Consider the following 22,462-nt stretch of genomic DNA (forward strand, 5'->3'; position numbering starts at 1 on the left):
ACTCATTTGTTCATCTTCTTGGAAGAGACAGTACTTCCATCGGCCCGCATCTCTCGCCCCCTCGGCGTGCCTACATACACACGTTAAAACAGACAGCAACGCCACCATTGCTTTTCGGTAATCGTTCCTTGCGCGAGCTATGCTAAATAAAAACCCGTTAAGAGAAATACTGAGTTCGAGCCTTCATTGTTAGGGTATATGTCTTGCTTGGCGAATTTCAGAAGTGGATTCAAAGCACTATCATAAAACCACAATCAGAAATAGGATGGGAATTTCAGTAAATTTTGAAATTAGGTCTGGACTAAAACGGAGTGCTGTATGTTGTTATAATTTTTAATAATTGTTTATATCTTATCTTAGCGTTACTTAACAATTAAGTGAAAAAAATTCTATATGAACGAAAGTCTGGTGGGTTTTATGACATATTGGTGAGATTTCATATGAGTGCAGTGGTTTTTCGCAAATTGGAGTTGGCAACACTGTTGATTCGTGACATCTTTGTGTGTCTTGCTTCTTTCCTCTGTGTGTGATATTATATCTTCAAACTTGTTCAAGTAAGTAATTTGGTGTTTGTTGTGGAGTGTGACGGAAATTATGATTTTTTACAAGTGTATTAAGTAAACGTTCTTAAATACAAAATAAGGCATGTCACTTCTGTATCCTGGGCCTGTGTATGTGGACTGATGGCCTTTTGTAGTAGATGTGTATTTCTAATGTTCATCAGTAGGGGCTAGAATTTATTTTAATATAATGTTGAATGTAGAGTATCCAACGCCCACTGAACGAATATTTCACTTTTATCACTGCCAATGTTGCGCTATAATCGTATATGCAAGGTAGGCTATAACATAAACCTAAACTAACCAAACCTAACCTGTCAAAGAAGCAACAAGTTATACTAAATATGTGTAAAATTGGCCTATGTCTCTATAGTGGGCGGGACATAAGTAACATTGACCAATAAAATTATTTGCTTCTTTTTTCCGTTTGTATAGCAATGCTATTGACAAAACTGTAGCCCATCATGAGTCTTTTTTTTTTTATTAAATGGCCATATTTCATTGCATTTTCAGGAACGAACATTTCTGAAAAGTGGCGGAAACACGGTTCAGATTTCAAAAACTTCGTGAAATAATACAACACCGGATTTAAAAAAACTGCTAAAATGGATCATTGTTACCAAAAAAAAATTACTTTTCAATAACGTAGCACAATTTTTTACTTAACTGTTTAACGACGCTGTATCAATTACGAGGTTATTTAGCGTCGATGGGATTGGTGGTAGCGAGGTGAGGCCGGGGATTCGCCATAGATTATCTGACATTCGTGTTACAGTTGGGAAAAATCTCGGAAAAAACCCAACCAGCCCAAGCGGAGTTGGAATCCGCGCCCGAGCGCCTCAGTCGACTGAGCTACGCCGGTGGCCCATAGCATATTATGCTTTCATTTGTATAAGGCTACTTATGTACCAGGCGTACCCAAAGCCTGAGGAAACCAAACCTAATCTGTCATTGATCCTCGACCTTACGAAAATTCGCTTAAGTTTTATTCCACAGTGCCACAATTTACACAGACGCATTTATGGAATAATATACCCTGTCTTAACAAGAGAATTTGCACCTTTTTCAGTATTTCAAAAGTTCCAGAAGCGTCCATTTACCATCGTCGCGCAAACCACGCACTGTGAGCCCTTTCCCTTCCATGATCGTTAATCAAAACCGTTGCTTACGAGATTATACAAGCTGGCGCATAGCACGATCGAGAGTGGATCTCTGAGAGCCATGACAACTTCTGCCGCTAGGTTCGCCTCGCTCTACTAAGAAATGATGAATAGTTCCATTACTAAGCATTGTGTATCTGGATAATAGTTTGATTAATTGTGCATTATTGAGCCACTACGAAAATTATAAATATGCCAAGCATATTACAGTCTTATTTGAGATTTATTGATGACTTGTTAAATATCAGTAAGCAGATTTTCAGCGTCATTTAATGGAATTTACAATTTTGTTCCACGAAAGTCTGAATTTGTTGAATTAAAAATTTTGCTTCCAAACTACATTGTTCATCTGGTTCATTTACTTTGGCAAGTTGATTGTTTTCAGTTCCGTGATTTTCCTTCAGATTTCCTTCCCTCTAATTTGTTATAATTGCTGAAAGTGAACTACCGGTTTCTGCTACTTTCAGACATTATTATTATTATTATTATTATTATTATTATCATCATCATCATCATCATCATCATAATCATCATAATCATTATTATTATTATTATTATTATTATTATTTCATGTATTGTGGGTCCCTATCACCACGGCATGGCGCGTCCTCAGGTTGCAGATAGAGAAGACGGCCTCCAGATATGGAGGGCAGCTGCGAATATATTGAATAAGCAGTCGTGGACAGCCGATAAGGGGTGGTCCTCCAGCTTGGGGGTTGGGCGAAGGGCTAACAACCCATCACCGTAAAAAACAACTTGTTACGAAACCTAGCAATAGGCCTAAGCCTCGGAATGGGACTGATTCTCTGGCACGACCACAGCAAAGGATGACGTGAATATATTAGGAGAAAATCCACAAACGATTAGGGAAAACGCGGAAATTCTACTTGAAGCAAGTAAAGAGATAGGGTTGGAAGTAAATCTCGAAAAGACTAAGTATATGATTATGTCTCGTGATCAGAATGTTGTACGAAATGAAACTATAAAAGTTGGAAATTAATCCTTCGAAGAGGTGGAAAAATTCATATATCTTGGAGCAACAGTAACAAATGTAAATGACACTCGGGAGGAAATTAAACGCAGAACAAATATGGGAAATGCCTGTTATTATTCGGTTGAGAAGCTTTTGTCGTCTAGTCTGCTGTTAAAAATCTGAAAGTTATAATTTATAAAACAGTTATATTACCGGTTGTTCTGTATGGCTGTGAAACTTGGACTCTCACTTTGAGAGAGGAACAGAGATTAAGGGTGTTTGAGAACAAGGTGCTTAGGAAAATATTTGGGGCTAAGAGGGATGAAGTTACAGGAGAATGGAGAAAGTTACACAACGCAGAACTGCACGCATTGTATTCTTCACCTGACATAATTATGAACATTAAATCCAGACGTCTGAGATGGGCTGGGCATGTAGCACGTATGGGCGAATCCAGAAATGCATATAGAGTGTTAGTTGGGAGGCCAGAGGGGAAAAGACCTTTGGGGAGGCCGAGATGTAGATGGGAAGATAATATTAAAATGGATTTGAGGGAGGTGGGATATGATGATAGAGACTGGATTAATCTTGCTCAGGATAGGGACCAATGGCGGGCTTATGTGAGGGCGGCAATGAACCTCCGGGTTCCTTAAAAGTCAGTAAGTATTATTATTATTATTATTATTATTATTATTATTATTATCATCATCATCATCATCGTCATCATCATCATCATCATCATCATCAACATCAAATTAATATAGTTCTTAGCTTGTCTTGCCTTAAGGCAATCAGTAGCGTTATTCGAGGAAAAGAATATGGTTTACAATCATCATTTGTAGTGGCGAAATATTCTACGACAATGGTTAATAATTGAATAGGTCATTAGAAAAAGGGCCCAAATCCACAATTCTAAATTTTTCAGGAGAGACAAAAAAAAGAATAGTGACTTCTTGTAATTTGCAGAGCTCAATGATTTTTTCTCTCATGGTAGATAGGGTATCCACACACTTGCATGTAATGTTTGAATGTTCTACTTGCTTTAGTTTATTAAATACATATTTATTAATTCTGCGAATTTGGGCCCTTTTTCTACTGAATTAGTTTAGACGACATAAAAAATGGAAATTGGGGGAAAAAAAAATGTTATTCTGCTATCATTGCATTAAAACAGTTAACTACTAGTTACATACAAACTATGTATCACATTTAGAAACTGAGGAACAAAAATATGCAGTTATGTGCAATGAAAAATCATCATAATGTCTTACTCGTCGTCTGCAGTAATGATATGGTTAGCAATTTAGTTTCTATAATAGACAAGAGCACTCTATTTATTAATGTACTTTGTGAGTTTAAGAACATCTTTGAGTTTATTTGCATTTATAGGTAGCATTGTGGTAGGGCCTATACAAAGGCTGTGTTGGAAAAGGTACTGTTTTAATACCAGGTTTTATAACTGAAATTTCTCACCCTCATGTCTCCACATTATCTTTATGTTGGTCCCTAAATACAAACTCCTTATATTTTGTTATTTGAAATTTATAACCTTTATTTGTTACAACTTTTTTTGAAATACGGTACACAAAATGCAGAAACATAGTCTTTGATCATAAATCCTTTGACATCAACAACAGTGAATTTTTCATTTATCATTGTCTCCGACGATAAATGGTCAGTTAAAGTTGTTTACATTTGATACTCTTATTTCATTAACAAAATGAATTGGAGGTGTGGAACGGTGTGAGATGGTTTCGGATCTTTTTAGGGATTACATGAAGCCCAACTGTTAAGAACTAATCAACCGCATTTCCAAAATTTAGCCTCCACAGAATCTGTAAAATTGTCTGCAAATAACACGCCACTGCACTGCTTGTTTCGCCCTCATTAGTTTTTGTTATTGTACCTATTTTAGAATAAACTGTTGGACGAAGGCTTTGATGCAACCGACATGTCAGACCTCGGGCTAAAAGGTAGGATGTTAGTCTGTCCGCGGTAGTTTTTTTAATCTCCATATTTTATTGATGAGAAATCTGAATTCTTTTTTTTCTAAACCACCGAAATATGTTGTATTTATTTAATGTTTTCGGCAACAGTATATTTTATAGTAACTTGCTAGCTAATTTCATACACTGGCCGAAATTTAGTGAGCAATGAAAAATTGTCCATTACACAAGCAGACAAGTAAATTTACGCACTTGAATGTACCTACGTTTAAGGTTATACTTTTCTTCAAATTGTGTCTTGCAGGTATTAATAATAATATTATGAAGTTGACAATGAGTAAGCAATACGATTACGCAAGTCAACAATGTCGCAGCAAAACAACGGCAAGATAAACAGGAAGTCTTAAAGTGAGAAGAGAGAATGCATCATTGAGTGAACAGAAGAACGTCCCATATCCTGGAAATGGGACCTTTTTCTAGTCAACCCATATTTTAACAGTAATTTTAGCATGCTTAGAGTTGGTTCAGCGGGACACTTTTCCACTCAACAGATGCGCGCTTACATCTAGTATGTTTATATGCAAAAAAGTGAATTTAAAAAAAAAAGTGGAGTTGGGCCCTTTTTCTAATGACCTATTCAATTACTGCTGAATATTGACACATACACGATTTGCATTATTTAGGATACAACACACGCAGCAATGCGATTTTAATGTTGAGCATGCCAAGTTTAGTGTAACGTACTCCCATCATCCTCCAAGCCAAATCTAATATTATTACGACATTACGAGTAATAAATAAATAAATGAATGAATGAATGAATGAATGAATGAATGAACGAACGAACGAACGAACAAAAACAAACAAACAAACAAACAAACAAACAAATACTACAATTATTCGTTATGATAAAGTACAATTATTACTGCATGGTGCACCGAAAATTTTACTTTATGTTTCAATTAAATTGACATGTTGTCATGAGTGACGACAGAAAACAGCTGAGGGGAGCGAGATTCAGACATTACTAAAAATGAAATGGGGATCGGGGAGAGCAGATGCGCATGTGCCGATGGGCGGAAAATTCTAAAAAATATTGTCCCTGAGATATTTGTTTATATTTTGGGAAATGATCAAATTCGAAAACCATTTCTATCACATATATTGCAGTCTAACATCCTAATTAATTTAATTCTAACTCCTAATTTAAGAACTGTTTACACACACTAAAATATCATACATTTGCTATTACTACCCACCACTGGATTAATCTTGCACAGGATAGGGACCGATGGTGGCGGGCTTATGTGAGGGCGGCAATGAACCTGCAGGTTTCTTAAAAGCCATTTGTAAGTAACAGGTTAATCAGCAGGCCTATTAGATATTTATTTCACCGCTGAAAGTTGTACAAGAAAAATCGCACATTTGTACTAATCATGTATTGTGACTGCTGTTTGCTTTAGTAAAAATCATAACACTTCAACATCAATATATTTTTAAAAAGAAAGGGATAAGTTAGGCCTACTTACAAATGATTAAATTATGGAGTCAGGGAAATTGAAGATAATACAGTACCTTAATTCATTGGAATAATAATAATAATAATAATAATAATAATAATAATAATAATAATAAATGAATACGTAAAAATTGTAGACTACAGTGTTCATGTAAAATATATTAAGTTTCTTTCATTATTTCCGAAAAGGTACGGTGTATGAATTGAACAAGAGAAAGGTAGTACCTTAGTTTATAATATGTAATATCTTTTAATATCAAGACTGACAGCCTTTTATTGTAATATAATTGAGACGTAGAAGTTTGGAAATTACGTCTATTGTCCATAAAATATTGTACGAAGCATTTAATAAGCAATGGTGAGTCCTTTAAATGTCCCAAATGTCAATGTCTTTTAAGTGTTCTGCTATGAATATTTAATATAGAACAGCGCTCCGAGCGACAGAATTGGCATTACGAGGGAACCACTTCAGACCCATATTTCAAGCGCTATGCGCCAGCTTGTATAATCTCGTAAGCAACGATCAAAACACTCAATGATATGATCCAACTTCACAGACTATAGGCCTAATCAAATCTACCGTCCTATACTCTACGAACGCCAATTAGCGGGAAATCCGTACACTGACTTATCACACATTAATTACGAGAAAACATTGCCACAGTATCTCCACAATCTTAGAAGCATAACTTATGGACGTCTGGTCACCAGAGAGCCATTTCTACCACGAAATAGGTGAAATCACAAAAATCAAATAGGCTAGACCAGATCTGCAAGACTGTAGCTCCTGAGAGCGACTTTTTACTCCCCTTTCTTACCTCACCAACCTTTTCTACCAGTACGGTCATGACGTTCTAGTTACGCTCGGCTACATCAACATTTATTCTCGCGGCGGCAGGTATACATCCCCAATACGCTATCAAGAATTACAAATGAACAGATTAGGAACATACCTTTAGAAAGTAAGAGAAAAATGAATGAGGGAAATAAATAAATTAAAAGATATGTAAAATAAATTTTAAAATGTATGTGTGCATATAATATAAGAACGTCTACCTATGTATGTATCGTCCTATTACCAGTAAAGCCGAGTAAATCCACTTTTTGTGTGAAATAAGTTAAGTACAGTCCCCCACTTTCTTTCCGTGCTCTGTATTCTACTAAAATGGAATAAGTCTGAAATGTTGCATGTAGGCAACAAACCAATTACTTTATTTGAATAATTTATTATGATTTTTCGTGCATTAATAAAGTTTTAATTCCTGTTTTTACAGAATTTGTATTACTGGTCTTAACTGGTTTTACTAGTTGTAGCAACTCTCTACATGTCAGGTATTATGCTGATAGGTAATAAATCGTAACCTAGATACGATTTATGTAAACTTGGGAGCGCATCTAATCTGTCCCCAGCTCCATGATAGTCTGAGAGTAACCCTTGACATCCAGCAGTACAGTGAGCAGTATTATTCCTTTCCAACACTTTGAGGACGAATTTTTATATACTTGATAACATATTTGATAAAAACGAAATATCTAATAGATAGAAGTGACCTTGAAAGCTGTGATCCCATTCATTCCACACAGTTTCCATGAGAGAGATGAAGTAGCTGTTAGTGGAAGAAGGACACTAGTGACTTCTGAATGCTGTTTGAAGGTTTCACTGTTTTCTTGCTTTCTGGTGTGCAGGATGGCGAAACCCAATCCCATCCCCGACCTCAAGCAGCGAGTGAAGACCCTGGAGGGTCAGGTTAGACTGCTGCTTCCTCTAATAGAGGAGAGGTTGGACTCGCGGTCCCTGCAGGGCCTGGAGTCAAGGAAGGAAGAGGAAAAAGTAGGGAGCAGCAACGACATTGAGGAGCTGAAGGAGAAATTGGAGCTGAGAGAGAGGGAATTAAGAGAAACACAGGCTGAAATGAAAAAGCTGAAAGAAGAATCGGAAAGGGTAAGAGTTCCACTGTTGCCATATTTACAGTTACTGCTGAACACCTTAAATTGGTTCACAGTTAAGGCTTTATTCCACAGAATTATATGTTCATACCAGGCATTCAGTAAATCCGTGACGTGGAAAATTGAAGGAGAGTTAAGACCAATCTGTAGCCATGTACAAAATGTGAAGATAGAATTAGTAATGTCGTGTTGTTTAGTACAATACATTCAGTAGTTCGTTGTGAGTTATTCTGTTTCTCATCACACTATCACTTTACTGACTGAGCTACGTCTGAACCTGATTCCTTTGTTGTTTGCAGGATAAAGCAGAACTGATACAGTTGAAACAGAAATTTGAAGAAGAGCACCAGTTGCGTCTTCAGCAAGAAAAGGTACGTGATGAGCTGTTACTGTGGTTACAGATACAGATTAGACAGTTGAGGGAACATTAAAAGTTGGAGCAGTAAGCAAGAAAAACTTTTGTGCGAGATCGTGCGTATTTGCTTGCTTTCCGCACAGAACCAATACGCGGTAAGTGTGAAATACCACATTCAGTATTCCCAACGTAACACACATTACAATTTCCCTCTTCTTACCGCTTAAGTGCCATATTCATTTTACTGCTTTAGGCTTTTAACATATTATTTTTAAAGACGTTTAACATAGTAATAATTATAAATTGGAAACTTACCACAGCAATTTCACCTAAATTGCACTGTTAATTATTGTTTTTAAATATTTGCAAAAATTAAGTAAACTCTACAACACCACAAAAGTTACTGCATTTGTAATGCAAGTAACATTAAGGAAGCCGTGAAAAAATCAACAAGATTCCAGATGCCGATGTTATTACTGCAATATGTTATATAAATAATATTGTTAAAATATTAAAATGAAAAATAAATCATTACATAACCTTACCGTTTGTTTTAAGTTCGCATTTATAGACTGGGGAAAAAAAAAGACAGTCGTATATCACGGCCTGCTGGAATATAGTAAACACAGAAAACGTTTTAAAGCAACAATGTTGAAGATAGATATTTTTGTTTTGCAAATTTGCCGTCATTGAACAGAAACCAAGATGGAGATTTCATTGCAACTAATTAGAAATTCCTCTTTCAGGTATGTAATAAACGATCTTCGCACAAAATAATGTACGATACACGATCGGTATGTTTGTTTTCATGTTCTCGGAAATTAAAAAAGCTCAACTACGTTTCGCTTTTTCCATCTTTTCCTCGAACATGAAAACATCAACATACCGCTCTTGTAACGCATATTACTATAAAATAGGCCGACACGCTGACACAAAAACGTGTTCATAATGGGCATTTAGTTAAATGATAAGTATGGGTACTCCATTGTATATTACTACGTAACATTACTACCAATATCTGAAAGACAAAAACGGCCATAGCTAAGTGACAGGAGGTCGAGAACTGTGGCAATCTCAGAGTGGACATTTTATTTTTATTTTATTGGGTTATTTTACGACGCTGTATCAACATCTAGGTTATTTACCGTTTGAATGTAAAGAAGGTGATAATGCCGGTGAAATGAGTCCGGGGTCCAGCACCGAAAGTTACCCAGCATTTGCTCGTATTTGGTTGAGGGAGAACCCCGGAAAAAACCTCAACCAGGTAACTTGCCCCGACCGGGAATCGAACCCGGGCCACCTGGTTTCGCGGCCAGACGCGCTGACCGTTACTCCACAGGTGTGGACCAGAGTGGATATGTTGCAGTAGTTATAAACAAAAAAATAATAAAAACAAAAAAGTGTCTGTTTTTCAGAAATTTGCTTCTCAAATCGGGACTCTGTATTCGATAGACACAGTGATAGTAATTTACAATTTCAAGGAGATTTCTCGCTTCTTTTATGGCAGTGATAGACGAGAAACTTATTTAGTATAAATGCAAGCTTACAAACACAAATTAGGCCTGCCAAGAATTTAATAGCGTCTTTTGAAAACCAGAGGTAATTATTCTTGCATTCCTTTGATCCAAAACTGTTCGGTTTCTGCGAAAGGAAGTATCGTCGCACCATCGGATCTGTGCCCCTTCAGCGCTGTCGTCGTTCTTGGAAAAGTTAACGCCTCTACTCACCCCATTCCACCCCTTTCTCTCCCACTACGTCAAACAGCAGGCCACGAACCTTGCTGAATAGGGATGTTGCCAAACTTCCGCCAAACAGTGTCATGTCTCTTGAATATTGCTTATAATAATGTAAGGTTAATTATTACTTATTCATAATTTAATTTAAGTAGGTCTAATGACGCTGATTGACTTACGATTGTTTGCAGATAATTATATTATTACAGTGGATATTTATTGGTTAAATTGAAATTACATCAGAAACGTCATCGCTTTGCCAGCATTTTTAACAGTATAATGTGGATGTATCCATGTTTCGTCTAAATACACAATATACTTTCCTTCTCTGCGAAATTTCGCAATTTTTCTTAAATAACTGGCCCTCTATGCTACAATATCATTTCTTTCAATCAAAATACATCTTGTATTTCTAAATTTTTTTAAATCTAAATCCCATGTCTCGAATCACTTTCCGAAGCGTTTCTCTCCCTCCTTGGAAATTTACTGCTTCTCTCGCAAAATTCAATAATTTCTCCAATGTCAGAACTTCTTTCTGCATCGTATAAAATTCTTGTATCTTTCTTCTTAAGGGGACACTCAACTTAAAAATTGCAGAAAAAGTGTCATAGAAATGAAAAATTAAATTTCTACACTAATTTATGTGACAGAACTAAATCAATGCGCAGAATTCTTCCCCTATTCATTGAGAAGTCACAATCAAAATGCACAAAGTCAAAAAATAAAAAATAATTAAAAGTGATATTTCAATTAATGATTGATTAAAAATTGAAATATTTTTTATTTTGAAAAGTATTGAATCTAACGAGCTAAGATTTTGCATGTTACTTTCCATGTGTATATTAAACTTTTTCTCCAAATTTGAAAAAGATTGGTCAAATAGGAAAAAAGTTCCAAAATATAGTTGAGTGTCCCCTTAAAATACATCCGTCCATATCATCTACAAGAATTAAAGTTCCCTTGGTCTGTTCTTCTCTGGTGATTCCAGCTTTTCATCTCCTGCACAGACTCCCTCTCTCCTGATTTCCTTTATAAGGACCTGTCTATATAAATTACATAAAAGTTGTATTATTAGTATTAGTTAAGTAAGTAATTTTAATACGTAATCAATTGAAATAAAATAAGCCCCACCTGTGATATCAGCTGTTCTTTTCGTTGCTGATTTATAGGAAACAGATATTGACCTGTTTGTTTCTCTTCATCGCAAAATGCTATTACGTACTTGCTTAATAATATTTCTTTCACCACTTCATGCTACAGTATTCATGTTGAGTTGACAACACTGGACTGCAAGTGCAAATAAACTGTCCCGCAAGAAGGCTCAAAATTGTGAGTAGTGGGGGAGAGAAAGAGAGAGAGATAGAAAAGAGAGAGATAGGAATGCAGGGAGAGAAATGAATTGCCGAGGCTGAAAAGGAATTAAGGTTCAGTTCGCATATCTTACGGGGGCACAGATCCGATGGTCGGACTATACCTGTACGTATAGTTTCACCACTCCAACACTCATTCATAGTTTTCTGTCTAAAAGGGAGTTCTTTCACTGCAAGTCCAGCACGCTTCAATAAGCTTATTTCTTTTTTCCGCCTTCCTCTTAGTGTCCTCATATGATTCATATATCGTAATGTCGTCTATCATCTGATATCTTCTTCTGCCCGAACTCTTCTCCCGTTCACCATTCCTTCCAGTGCATCCTTCAGTAGGCAGTTTCTTCCCAGCCAGTGACCCAGCCAATTCCTTTTCCTCTTCCTGATCAGTTTCAGCATCATTCTTTCTTCACCCACTCTTTCCAACACAGCTTCATTTCTTATTCTGTCTGTCCATTTCACACGCTCCATTGAATTGCCTATTCCGATCTCTCGCCTTGCAGGCAGAAGTAAAATCATTTTTTTTTTTTTTTTTTTTTTAGATTTTACATGGATTTGTATTTTTTTTTGATGGGGTACCATTAAGGTATTGGGGGGGGGGGGTTGCAAAGAAAAACCTCGGTCAGAAATGGGTTCCATCTTCAAAAAGTTTGTTTCGCAATCACTGGTGTAGAGGACCTATAGCCCATTTATTTTAGGTCTTATGAAAATCCGAATTACGTTGTGGGAAATTTGATGAACCACAGCTCATTTTTTTAGGACTTATCATGAAAATACGATTTACAGTATGTACTGGTAATGTACTCGATCTGTGGCCCATTTCTTAAGAGTTCATCGTGAAAATGAAGATTATGCTCCTGCAGATGTTAAATTTATTTTAGGACACACAACATTTTATTTGACTTCTTAGGGACAACCATATTCAATTCAATTTATTTGGCCATTAGACATACAGTTTTATGCTTTGTCAGAATACATTGAAAAACATATAAATACATTTTAAAAAACACTAATAAAAGAAACAGTAAAATTTATGTAATACAATGAAATCATGAAATAATTTGAAACTTTTAAATTAAAGAAAAGTAACTAAATTGCAATTGCAATTAAACTTATTTATTAAAATACAATTTCATACAAATTTGCGTTGAAAAACTCAGGAACAGAATAAAAAGAATTATTTAGTAACCAATTGTAAAATCTAGTTTTGAAGCTATTGATTGGTAATTTGTAATATTGACTTGGAAGCTTATTATATAATTTCATCCCCATAATTAAAAAGTTTGTGTTGCTCTTGTGTAATCTACAATATGGAATATTAATTTGTTCACTATTTCTAATTTCATGATCATGTATATTGGTCACTAATGAGTAATTGTCGATATTTTGTCGAGTGTAAAGTACTAGATCATATAGCCTATATACAAATTTATGATTGTTAAAATCCGTGATTGTCTGAAAAGTGGCCGACAATGTTCCAGATAGTTTGATTTACATAAAATTCTAATGACTTTCTTTTGTAAAATCAAGACGCTTCCAATTTTGGTTCCATTTCCCCAGAAAATTAGGGCATATCGGATCATCGACTGAAAGAAAGAAAAGTAGGCACATCTTAAATAATTCTGAGAAACGCAAGTCGTTAATTTCTTTAACAAATATAAAACTCTTGGTAGCTTTGTGCATATGTATTCGATGTGCTTATCCCGTGTTAAACTGGAGTCTATAAAAAGTCCTAGAAATGTTTTGTAGTTGAGTCTGTTGTCCTTATTTATTAGATGCAGGATAAGACGTTTTATTTGAAAGCTTCTATCCAAACATTATACGTTGGTAGCTGTTGTCTCATTTCCTGATGCTGTATACCGGCCATCAGCTTGATTCCTTCATGAAACCTGTTGCTTCAAGTCAGACTATCACCTAAGTAGCTGAGTTTTCTCTAATGCAGAATTGTTTATATTACAGAGTTACCAGGATCAGCTGGGGAAGCTGAGACAAGAACTGGAGGCTGAGAGGGAGATGAGGCGCCAGCTGGAAGATGTAAGTGTGAGCTGTTACCATGGTTACAATTACGAGGGGATTTATGAGCTCCATTCAGTCAATAATAATAATAATAATAATAATAATAATAATAATAATAATAATAATAATTATACTTTATTTGTAGAAGAAAGATAGTCATTGTTTTTTTTATTTGTAAACACTCTAGCACCCCAGAAAGTGAAAGTTACATATTTGTACTCAGGGAGCATTCCACGTATTTTTAAAGATATTTTATTAAATAACAGGATAACAAGTATAGAAGAAAGAGAAAAGAAAGAGAAAAACACAGATCTCACAATAATTGGAACTTTAAATTTTCTCTCTAAACGGCAATTTTTAATTCATTTTTTGAAATAAGGACCTTCAGCAAATTGTATGTTTGCGAATTTAGCTGTTATCTTGTTATAGGCCCAAAGCCTTGGACCGAAGTTGCTGCTGTGATTGTATGTTTCTGTAGGTCCAACTATACGCATGGAGAGAGATCTGAACCAAGCTCATCAGGTTGATCATGAAAAGAGGGCCATTTATGAACCTTGTATTCCCTACCTTAGTGCCAAGTATAACATCCCTCTCTTCAATTCGTCAGTGACAGGTTTATTTTTTGGTGCTCGGAGTTCTTTACCAAAATTTACATATCATTTTTTAAAACAATTATCAATATCATCTTTTGAAATTCAAAAAATCATCTCGCAAATTCTTAAAGATTCCCTGCAGATTATACAGTTTCATTTATACCACTCAGAAGGCCTTTATGAAGGATATGCTAATTTTAAATAAAATCTTTTATTTATAAGTATAATTTTATAGTCATCTTCTAAGATTTTATTTAATAATTGATAATCAATGGTGCTTAATTATTACATTTTATTTCTATAACAATATTCATATTTAATTGATTAGGCCTATATTTATTTGCTAATAATTTCCGGATCCTAGTGGTCATCCTTAAATAAGGCCGGACGAGTTATCTCTCTCTCTCTCTCTCTCTCTCTCTCATGTAGGTAGTGTCAACCATATGTTGTCTGTTTTTTTCGTCCTTTTTTTAAATTTATTTATTGTCGCTTTAACTTATAACAAAAGTCATATCGTGACAAAGACTTATTTTAAGAGGAGCATAACATTTAACAAGTTAATTCATTACAGTAAACATTACGCAGTTTTATGAAATAACCCAGTTAATTTAAAAAAAAAAAAAAAAACTTTATGACAAGAAGGTTCTTGCTATATCGTTGGCGATTTTTAGTTGTAATTGATTATATTGAGGACAGTCCTGGATGATGTGCTTCACAGAAAGAGTTTCACTGCAAGTGTTACTAACTGGAGGAGGTTTCTTCCTTTTTAGTAGTAGTAGTAGTAGTAGTAGTAGTAGTAGTAGTAGTAGTAGTAGTAGTAGTAGTAGTAGTAGTAGTAGTAGTGGTTTATTTTGCCTGGCAGAGTTGAGGCTGTGAGGCCTTCTCTTCCACTCAACCAGGTTTCAATAATATACATGAAATACAGAATAAGATTACAAAACAACACAAAAGAAGATACCTTAGAAATTACATAAAATATAGCAGAAAATTACAATAGTCAAGATCAGCTACATAATATAAAATTACAAATAGTCAAGATCGGTTACATAATATATAAAATAAAGTAGAAAATTACACATAATCAAAATCAGTTACATAACATAAGGGGAATACACACACACACACACACACACAAACAAACACACAATTTATAAGACCTAAAATGCCCGAGATAAATTCGACGATTAATTTACTTGAAATATATTATACAGTTAATATACTAATAGGAGAATACATGTGGGTTACAAGACATAAAATGTTGATTAGCAAAGTCCTACTAAATGGCATACAAACACAAATGATTAATTGATAGAACAAGGTTATGCTGTGAACGTGTATCACGGTTGTGGTGGGATGCTAAAAGTGTGAAGCGAGGAACTAGGTAAATAGGTGTGGAATTATTTAAAATCTGATACAGCAAATAAAGTGAATGGTAATCATTTGTTTTTATATTTATCTGAATACAAATTAAATATATTTCGGTTTTTATGTACAAAATTCAATAAGACATTGTTATAAATTTCATGCATAAGTTTTAGAAGACCATAGAAATAGGCTATGAGAAAAGTAATCTTTTATATACATTGAAATGTCACATTTTTATTGCAATAATTATATTATAAACATTAATATTTTGTATTCGAGTGTACAGTAGGCTTTCAATATTCTATATTAAAATATCGACCTAGTTTTTAAAAACTATACCAAGTATTCATGATAACCAGGGAGAGAAAAATCGTTTTAATTTCTTTTCTGAGAACCTTTACCAATATCTTGGCTATAGCCTATTGTAAATTATTTTCACTTTTTACCTTCCTGACAGATCACAGAGTTTTAAAAATAAATTCAGTAAGTCAAATGTTGTCCCCATATGCTGTCACACCCGTTAGAGCATTTTATGCGAGAATATTTCTGTCATCAATCAACTTTCTAAATTTATTTTCTTGTGGTTGCAGTTTGAGATCCAGTCATATATATTAATGACGTTTTCTTCAGTCCTTAATTTCCATGGGAGTTGTAAATCTTCCTTGATTGTGTGCAAATGTCACATCAGTCACAATGGAATGACATTACTGTCATTACTACTGACATTACTGTAATTATGACTACTGTTACTACTAGTGACATTACTGTTGTTATCGCTACTCTTACTACTACTGGCATTACTGTTGTTATGGCTACTGTCACTACTACTGCCATCAGCTTCACTCAGCCTAGTGAACTATAATAATAATAATAATAATAATAATAATAATAATAATAATAATAATAATAATAATGATTTATTTTAGCTGGCAGAGTTAAGGCCGTAACTGTCACCCAGCTGACTGAGCTTCCTCTGACCAGATTGTTTTGTCTGCTGCAGAAACACAGAGCTGCGGCTGAGGTCAGGTCTGACCTGGAGGAGAAGGACGGCCAAGGAAGGACTCAGCTACACCGGGCAGCTCTGCGGGGGGACACACACAGGGTGCAGCTGCTCCTGGATGCAGGCAGCCCGGTGAACGCCGAGGATCATGCTGGCTGCACTCCCTTGTACCTGGCAGCATGTGGAGGCCGCCAGGATGCGTGCAGGGCGTTGCTGGCTGCCGGGGCGCGGTTGGAAGTGAAGTCACGACCATCTGGCTGCACTGCTCTGCATATGGCTGCATACAATGGGCACCGTGCAGTGTGTGATCTGCTGCTGGCAGCTGGGGCGCGGCCCAACGAGCTTGCTGCAGACCGGTGGACTGCACTGCACCGTGCAGCATATAGTGGCCACGCCCCAGTGGTGCAGCTGCTGTTGCAGCATGGCGCTGAGCGGGGGGCGAGGGATAAGCATGGACAGACGGCCCTGGACCTGGCGCGTCAGCGGGGGTACAGAGAAGTGGCGGCCATGCTGCAGGGCTGAGCAGGCGCAGTGCTGCCAACACGACAGCAATACCATTATACCACAGTAATCGGCGGGAAAGTGTTGTGTTGGTATCACTGCTCTGCATGTAATGCTGTTACTTCATTGCTCTAGGCCAGAGATGTCCAAAAGGTGATTCGCGAATCACTGTGTAGTCACTATCCAACCTGCAATGTAACCACCTCCATTCGCCCTCCTCCCCCGTAAGGCACCCTGACTGCCATAGCGTGTGCTTGATACAGTAAACAAGTCAGTGGCGGGCGTACCAGGCGTATAAGGTGGTTTACGAATGTCTCTGTCCAAGCCTTCGACCTCCAAATTTAATGTAGAGTGGGAACTGGAGTTTCTTTGAATTTTGAATTCATTTTAATAAAGCTGTCAAATAAGTCGCATTATAATGAAGAAATAATATAATTTCAGTTTTGTTTCCGTTTTGACAGAACTGAAATTGTATTATTTTTTCATTATAGAGTTTCTTTGCTTTGAAGATGGTGATAATATAAAATGTCTTATATGTTCCAAGATAATTTCTGACATGTTTCGAGGGAATGTAAAGCGTCATTTGTTGCATGGCATAGATGAAATCTATTATTGATTATTATAAATATTATTATATTTGCGTTATTGAATATTATTTTACCATTATTATTATTATTATTATTATTATTATTATTATTATTATTATTATTATTATTATTATTATTATTATTATTATTATTATTATGCATATTCCTTCATTATTCCAGGAGTAGATCGGGCAAAAAAGTTGAGTAACCTGTTAAATAAGCATGCTCTGCATATTGACGTTCCTGCACCTGACATGACAGAAAAAGACTTGTTAGTTAAACTGTGTCATGGGAGATAGCCGAATCTCTCAAATCATTTCAGGAAGGCGAGTTTGTAAAAAAATGCATGGTTAGAGTCTCAGAAATTTTGTGCCCCAAAGAATTGCAACACTTTCACAATTTACACCTTTCTCGACAAACTGTTGTACGAAGAATTAAAATATCTGACATATATAGGCAGATTGATGCTACAATTCATAACGTTTTAAATTTTTCTCTTGCTTGTGATGAAAGCAATGATTTGATAGGTACGGCTCAGTTATCTGTATTTATACGAGGTGTTGAAGAATATTTATTAGACCGGATTCCTTTAAAAAGTAACACCACTGGAGAAGAAATATTCAATGACCTTTGCTCTTGCATACATAAACATAATTATTCACAGTAGTCAAAGCTAGTGTCCATAGCAACTGATGGAGCCCGTTCCATTATTGCCGAGAAAAAGGATTTAATTGGCAGACTAAAAGTACAGTATTTCTTAACGAAAAAGATGTATCAAATTTCTACACAATACATTGCATTTTTCATCAAGAAGCCCTTTATGAGAAAACTTTGAATTTTCAGCACGTCATGGATGTGGTGATACGTAATATAAACAAAATTCGAAACAGTCAAGATGTAGGACCCGCATGACGGACCAGTGTGTGATGTAACTCCGGATTTCAATGCAATATTGCTGAAACAAATATGTGAAACGAACAAGGCTAATTTCAGTAGAATACATTTAATTCATTATTATACTTAGCCATAAATATTGGTTTATTTTTACATCAGCCTAATGATGATTATGTATTTAATTTCCATTTACATGGGCCTTGTAGTTCATAATAGTTTATTTACAAAGTGTTTTGAATCTATTTAATGGTTTATACTACGAGTAGTTATCACACTATTCCAACGCCTATAGTTTGTTTATGTATTTATTTGAATTTTTATTTGTATTAATTAACAAATTGTTATTTTGAATCAAGTTAAAGTACACAAACTTCCCCGATGATGTTTAGCGTACAATAAACCACCACTGTTCTAGTTAACTCACCTGTCGCTACCTACATCTTCAACCCTCCCACCCAAGGTCATGAGCTTATGCAAGTAGCGTCTTGCAAGTGATTCGGCGCAGACGATCCTTTTGGACGCCCATGCTCTAGGCTGTCGTTACTCTCGTGTTGTGTGGCTGTGTTGTCTGCTAAACTTTTCTTGTCAATAATAACCGCCACTGTTCCTGCTCGTCATTAAGCATTGCAAAGCTCTTGACACGCCACTGACGCCTTGTTAATAATAATAATAATAATAATAATATATTATTATTATTATTGTTATTATTATTGTTGTTATTATTATTATTATTATTATTATTATTATTATTATTATTATTATTATTATTATTTCCATTAATATTCGATTCTCTTTATAGGTAGGCTATTTGCTGTTCAAATTTCTGTATACAATATAAATAAATACATAAAATATGGGGTAATTGTTTATTGGTATCACTGTCCGTTTAAAACATATACATGACTTCTATTATTGTATGACTGTGTTACGCCACTGATTCTTCAGCACCTCGACTAGACTATTACAAGCACAGTAAGTATGCCGCCTCGCCTTGGTACGCCACTGATTGCCGCTAGTGTTCCTGCTGTTCACATGCACACCAATACTACGGCCATTTTTGCATCTATATTTATTCGAAATATTTTATTATATGAAGAAAAGCATTTCGGTTGGCATCACTGTTCCTGCACGAACTCGACATTCACTCCTACAAACTTGTCTTAATTACGTCGATAAATACGCCACTGCTAACTTGAAAAACAGTCATGTACTTTGTAATCGCCATATTGCAGAAGGTGTAAGTGTGAAATTAAGCAGACTTTATATCTCACGATATGCGAAGAACAAAACTAGCCTCATCAATAGGCCTAGGCCTTTCCCTGTACTCAACAGAATCAGACATTTACAATTACAATACAGACAATATCGGACACCACTCAGGTATTATTTTGCCTTTCAGTAATTCTACATAGCCTACATAATTAACGTCAGGCATAAATGAGCCTGAGTTATTGTTTCCATTCACTTCCCGTGCCGACGTCAGTATGTGGTACGGTCATCACTTTCTCCAAATACTTTCTTGTTTTCGTGCACCTCTCAATCCGTGTAGCCCTACATAACACAAGAATGAATCTGGAAGTGAAAAATGACGATCTTGAAGAAATTTAGTCCAGCAACAAGTTACTCTGCAAAATATTAGGCCTACGTTAGACATAGCTTCTATCCATAGTCTATAGCCTATTTTCGAGTTCGATTTCCAGTTTGTATTTTGGTAGGCCTGCTACTTGTGGTCTATGCTATCTCACTAAAAAGTTCGGTTATTTATACGTGGCTTTTAGGGAATCCCGAAGTTCATTGCGGCCCTCACATAAGCCCGCTATCGGTCCCTATCCTGAGCAAGATTAATCCAGTCCCTAGCATCATATCCCACCTCCCTCAAATCCATTTTTATGTTATCCTCCCATCTAGGCATACGTATGGAACTTCTAAAAGGTCTTTTTCTTTCCGACCTCCCAACTTACACTATATGCATTTCTGGATTAGCCCATATGTGCTACATGCCCTGCCCATCTCAAACGTCTGGATTTAATATTCCCAATTATGTCAGGTGAAGAATACAATGCGTGCAGTTCTCCGTTGTGTAACTTTCTGCGTTCTCCTGTAACTTCATCCCTTTTAACCCGAAATATTTTCCTAAGCATCTTATTCTCGTACACCCTTAACCTCTGCTTCTCTCTCAAAGTGACAGTCCAATTTTCAAAACCATACAGAATAACCTGTAACATGAAGGTATCCAGTACATATATAATTTATATCATACATGATTCATAAATTGTTACTAATGTACTGAATTTCATAATATTGATTGTTATGCATTACCAGACTAAACGCCATGTTTCTGTATTTCTGTAATGTATGTTGATATCGGATGTAGCATTTAAAAAACTTAGAAAATGGGTGTGTATAATGATAGAAAAATTTGTTTGATTCAGAAAAATATAGGCCTAATGAATAAATATTTATATATAACCAAAATGTTATATCAATACAAACAGTGACGTAATTAGGATGTAAACATTAAAAATCTGCTACTGCACAGTTGTGAAGTCTCTTGATGTATTGACGCATAACACGGTGCACACTATTTTGGACTATTATTTGTTGTGCTGTACTCGTGTGATCCTCAGAATTCACTTGTCAAATGGGGAAAGCCAGCCTGTATGTAGTTGTCCCGCACTACAGGCGTGGTGAAGAAGGTGCCTAACAAACACGGCGGTATTGAAGTAGAGTAAGTTAATGATTAACAGAGTCTGATTGTGTGACGATTAACGTTGGTGACTGACGGCTTTTTTTCCCCGTGAACACAGAGGCTCCGGTCCTTAGCTCGCATGGTTCGTGTGTGCGTATTCCTCAGTACAAGATGTAAAGACAAAGTATAATATTACGCTGCAACAAGCAATCTGTTCCAGAAATACACAGTTTTTCCATTTGTCTCTCTGTGTACAGCGATTTCTACTAAATTATTGGACGGATTTCGTTCATATTCAGTATCTACGAGTCAATTTATCACAGAATGATGTACATGAAATATAATAATTTTAGTACTAGTCTGTCTGTGTACAGTGATTTCTACTAAACTATTGGACGGATTTTGTTCATATTCAGTATCTACGAGTCAATTTATCAGGGAATGATGTACATGAAATATAATAATTTTAGTACTAGTCTGTCTGTGTACAGCGATTTCTACTAAACTATTGGACGGATTTTGTTCATATTCAGTATCTACGAGTCAATTTATCACAGAATGATGTACATGAAATATAATAATTTTAGTACTAGTCTGTCTGTGTACAGCGATTTCTACTAAACTATTGGACGGATTTTGTTCATATTCAGTATCTACGAGTCAATTTATCAGGGAATGATGTACATGAAGTATAATAATTTTAGTACTAGTCTGTCTGTGTACAGCGATTTCTACTAAACTATTGGACGGATTCTGTTCATATTCAGTAACTACGAGTCAATTTATCAGGGAATGATGTACATGAAACATAATAATTTTAGTACTAGTCTGTCTGTGTACAGCGATTTCTACTAAAACTATTGGACGGATTTTGTTCATATTCAGTATCTACGAGTCAATTTATCAGGGAATGATGTACATGAAATATAATAATATTAGTACTAGTCTGTCTGTGTACAGCGATTTCTACTAAACTATTGGACGGATTCTGTTCATATTCAGTAACTACGAGTCAATTTATCAGGGAATGATGTACATGAAATATAATAATTTTAGTACTAGTCTGTCTGTGTACAGCGATTTCTACTAAATTGTTGGACTGATTTTGTTCATATTCAGTAACTACGAGTCAATTTATCAGGGAATGATATACATGAAATGTAATAATTTTAGTACTAGTCTGTCTGTGTACAGCGATTTCCACTCAATTATTGGACGGATTTTGTTCATATTCAGTAACTACGAGTCAATTTATCAGGG

The 22,462-nt window shown here is 35.7% G+C and overlaps 1 protein-coding gene across 1 annotated transcript; it reads left to right on the top strand.

Annotated features, from left to right (window-relative positions):
* The first annotated feature begins 474 nt into the window (after nucleotides 1–474).
* On the top strand, nucleotides 475–21,870 carry LOC138712216 (26S proteasome non-ATPase regulatory subunit 10-like). The gene is made up of 5 exons (XM_069843756.1): nucleotides 475–554; nucleotides 7,845–8,100; nucleotides 8,405–8,476; nucleotides 13,517–13,591; nucleotides 16,532–21,870. The coding sequence occupies exons 2-5, from the start codon at nucleotides 7,846–7,848 to the stop codon at nucleotides 17,051–17,053; spliced, it is 924 nt and encodes a 307-aa protein (XP_069699857.1). The 5' UTR covers nucleotides 475–554; nucleotide 7,845; the 3' UTR covers nucleotides 17,054–21,870.
* The last annotated feature ends 592 nt before the right edge of the window (nucleotides 21,871–22,462 follow it).

The sequence above is a fragment of the Periplaneta americana genome, chromosome 2 (genome assembly GCF_040183065.1).
Source record: "Periplaneta americana isolate PAMFEO1 chromosome 2, P.americana_PAMFEO1_priV1, whole genome shotgun sequence".
In the NCBI taxonomy this organism is placed as follows: Eukaryota; Metazoa; Arthropoda; class Insecta; order Blattodea; family Blattidae; genus Periplaneta; species Periplaneta americana.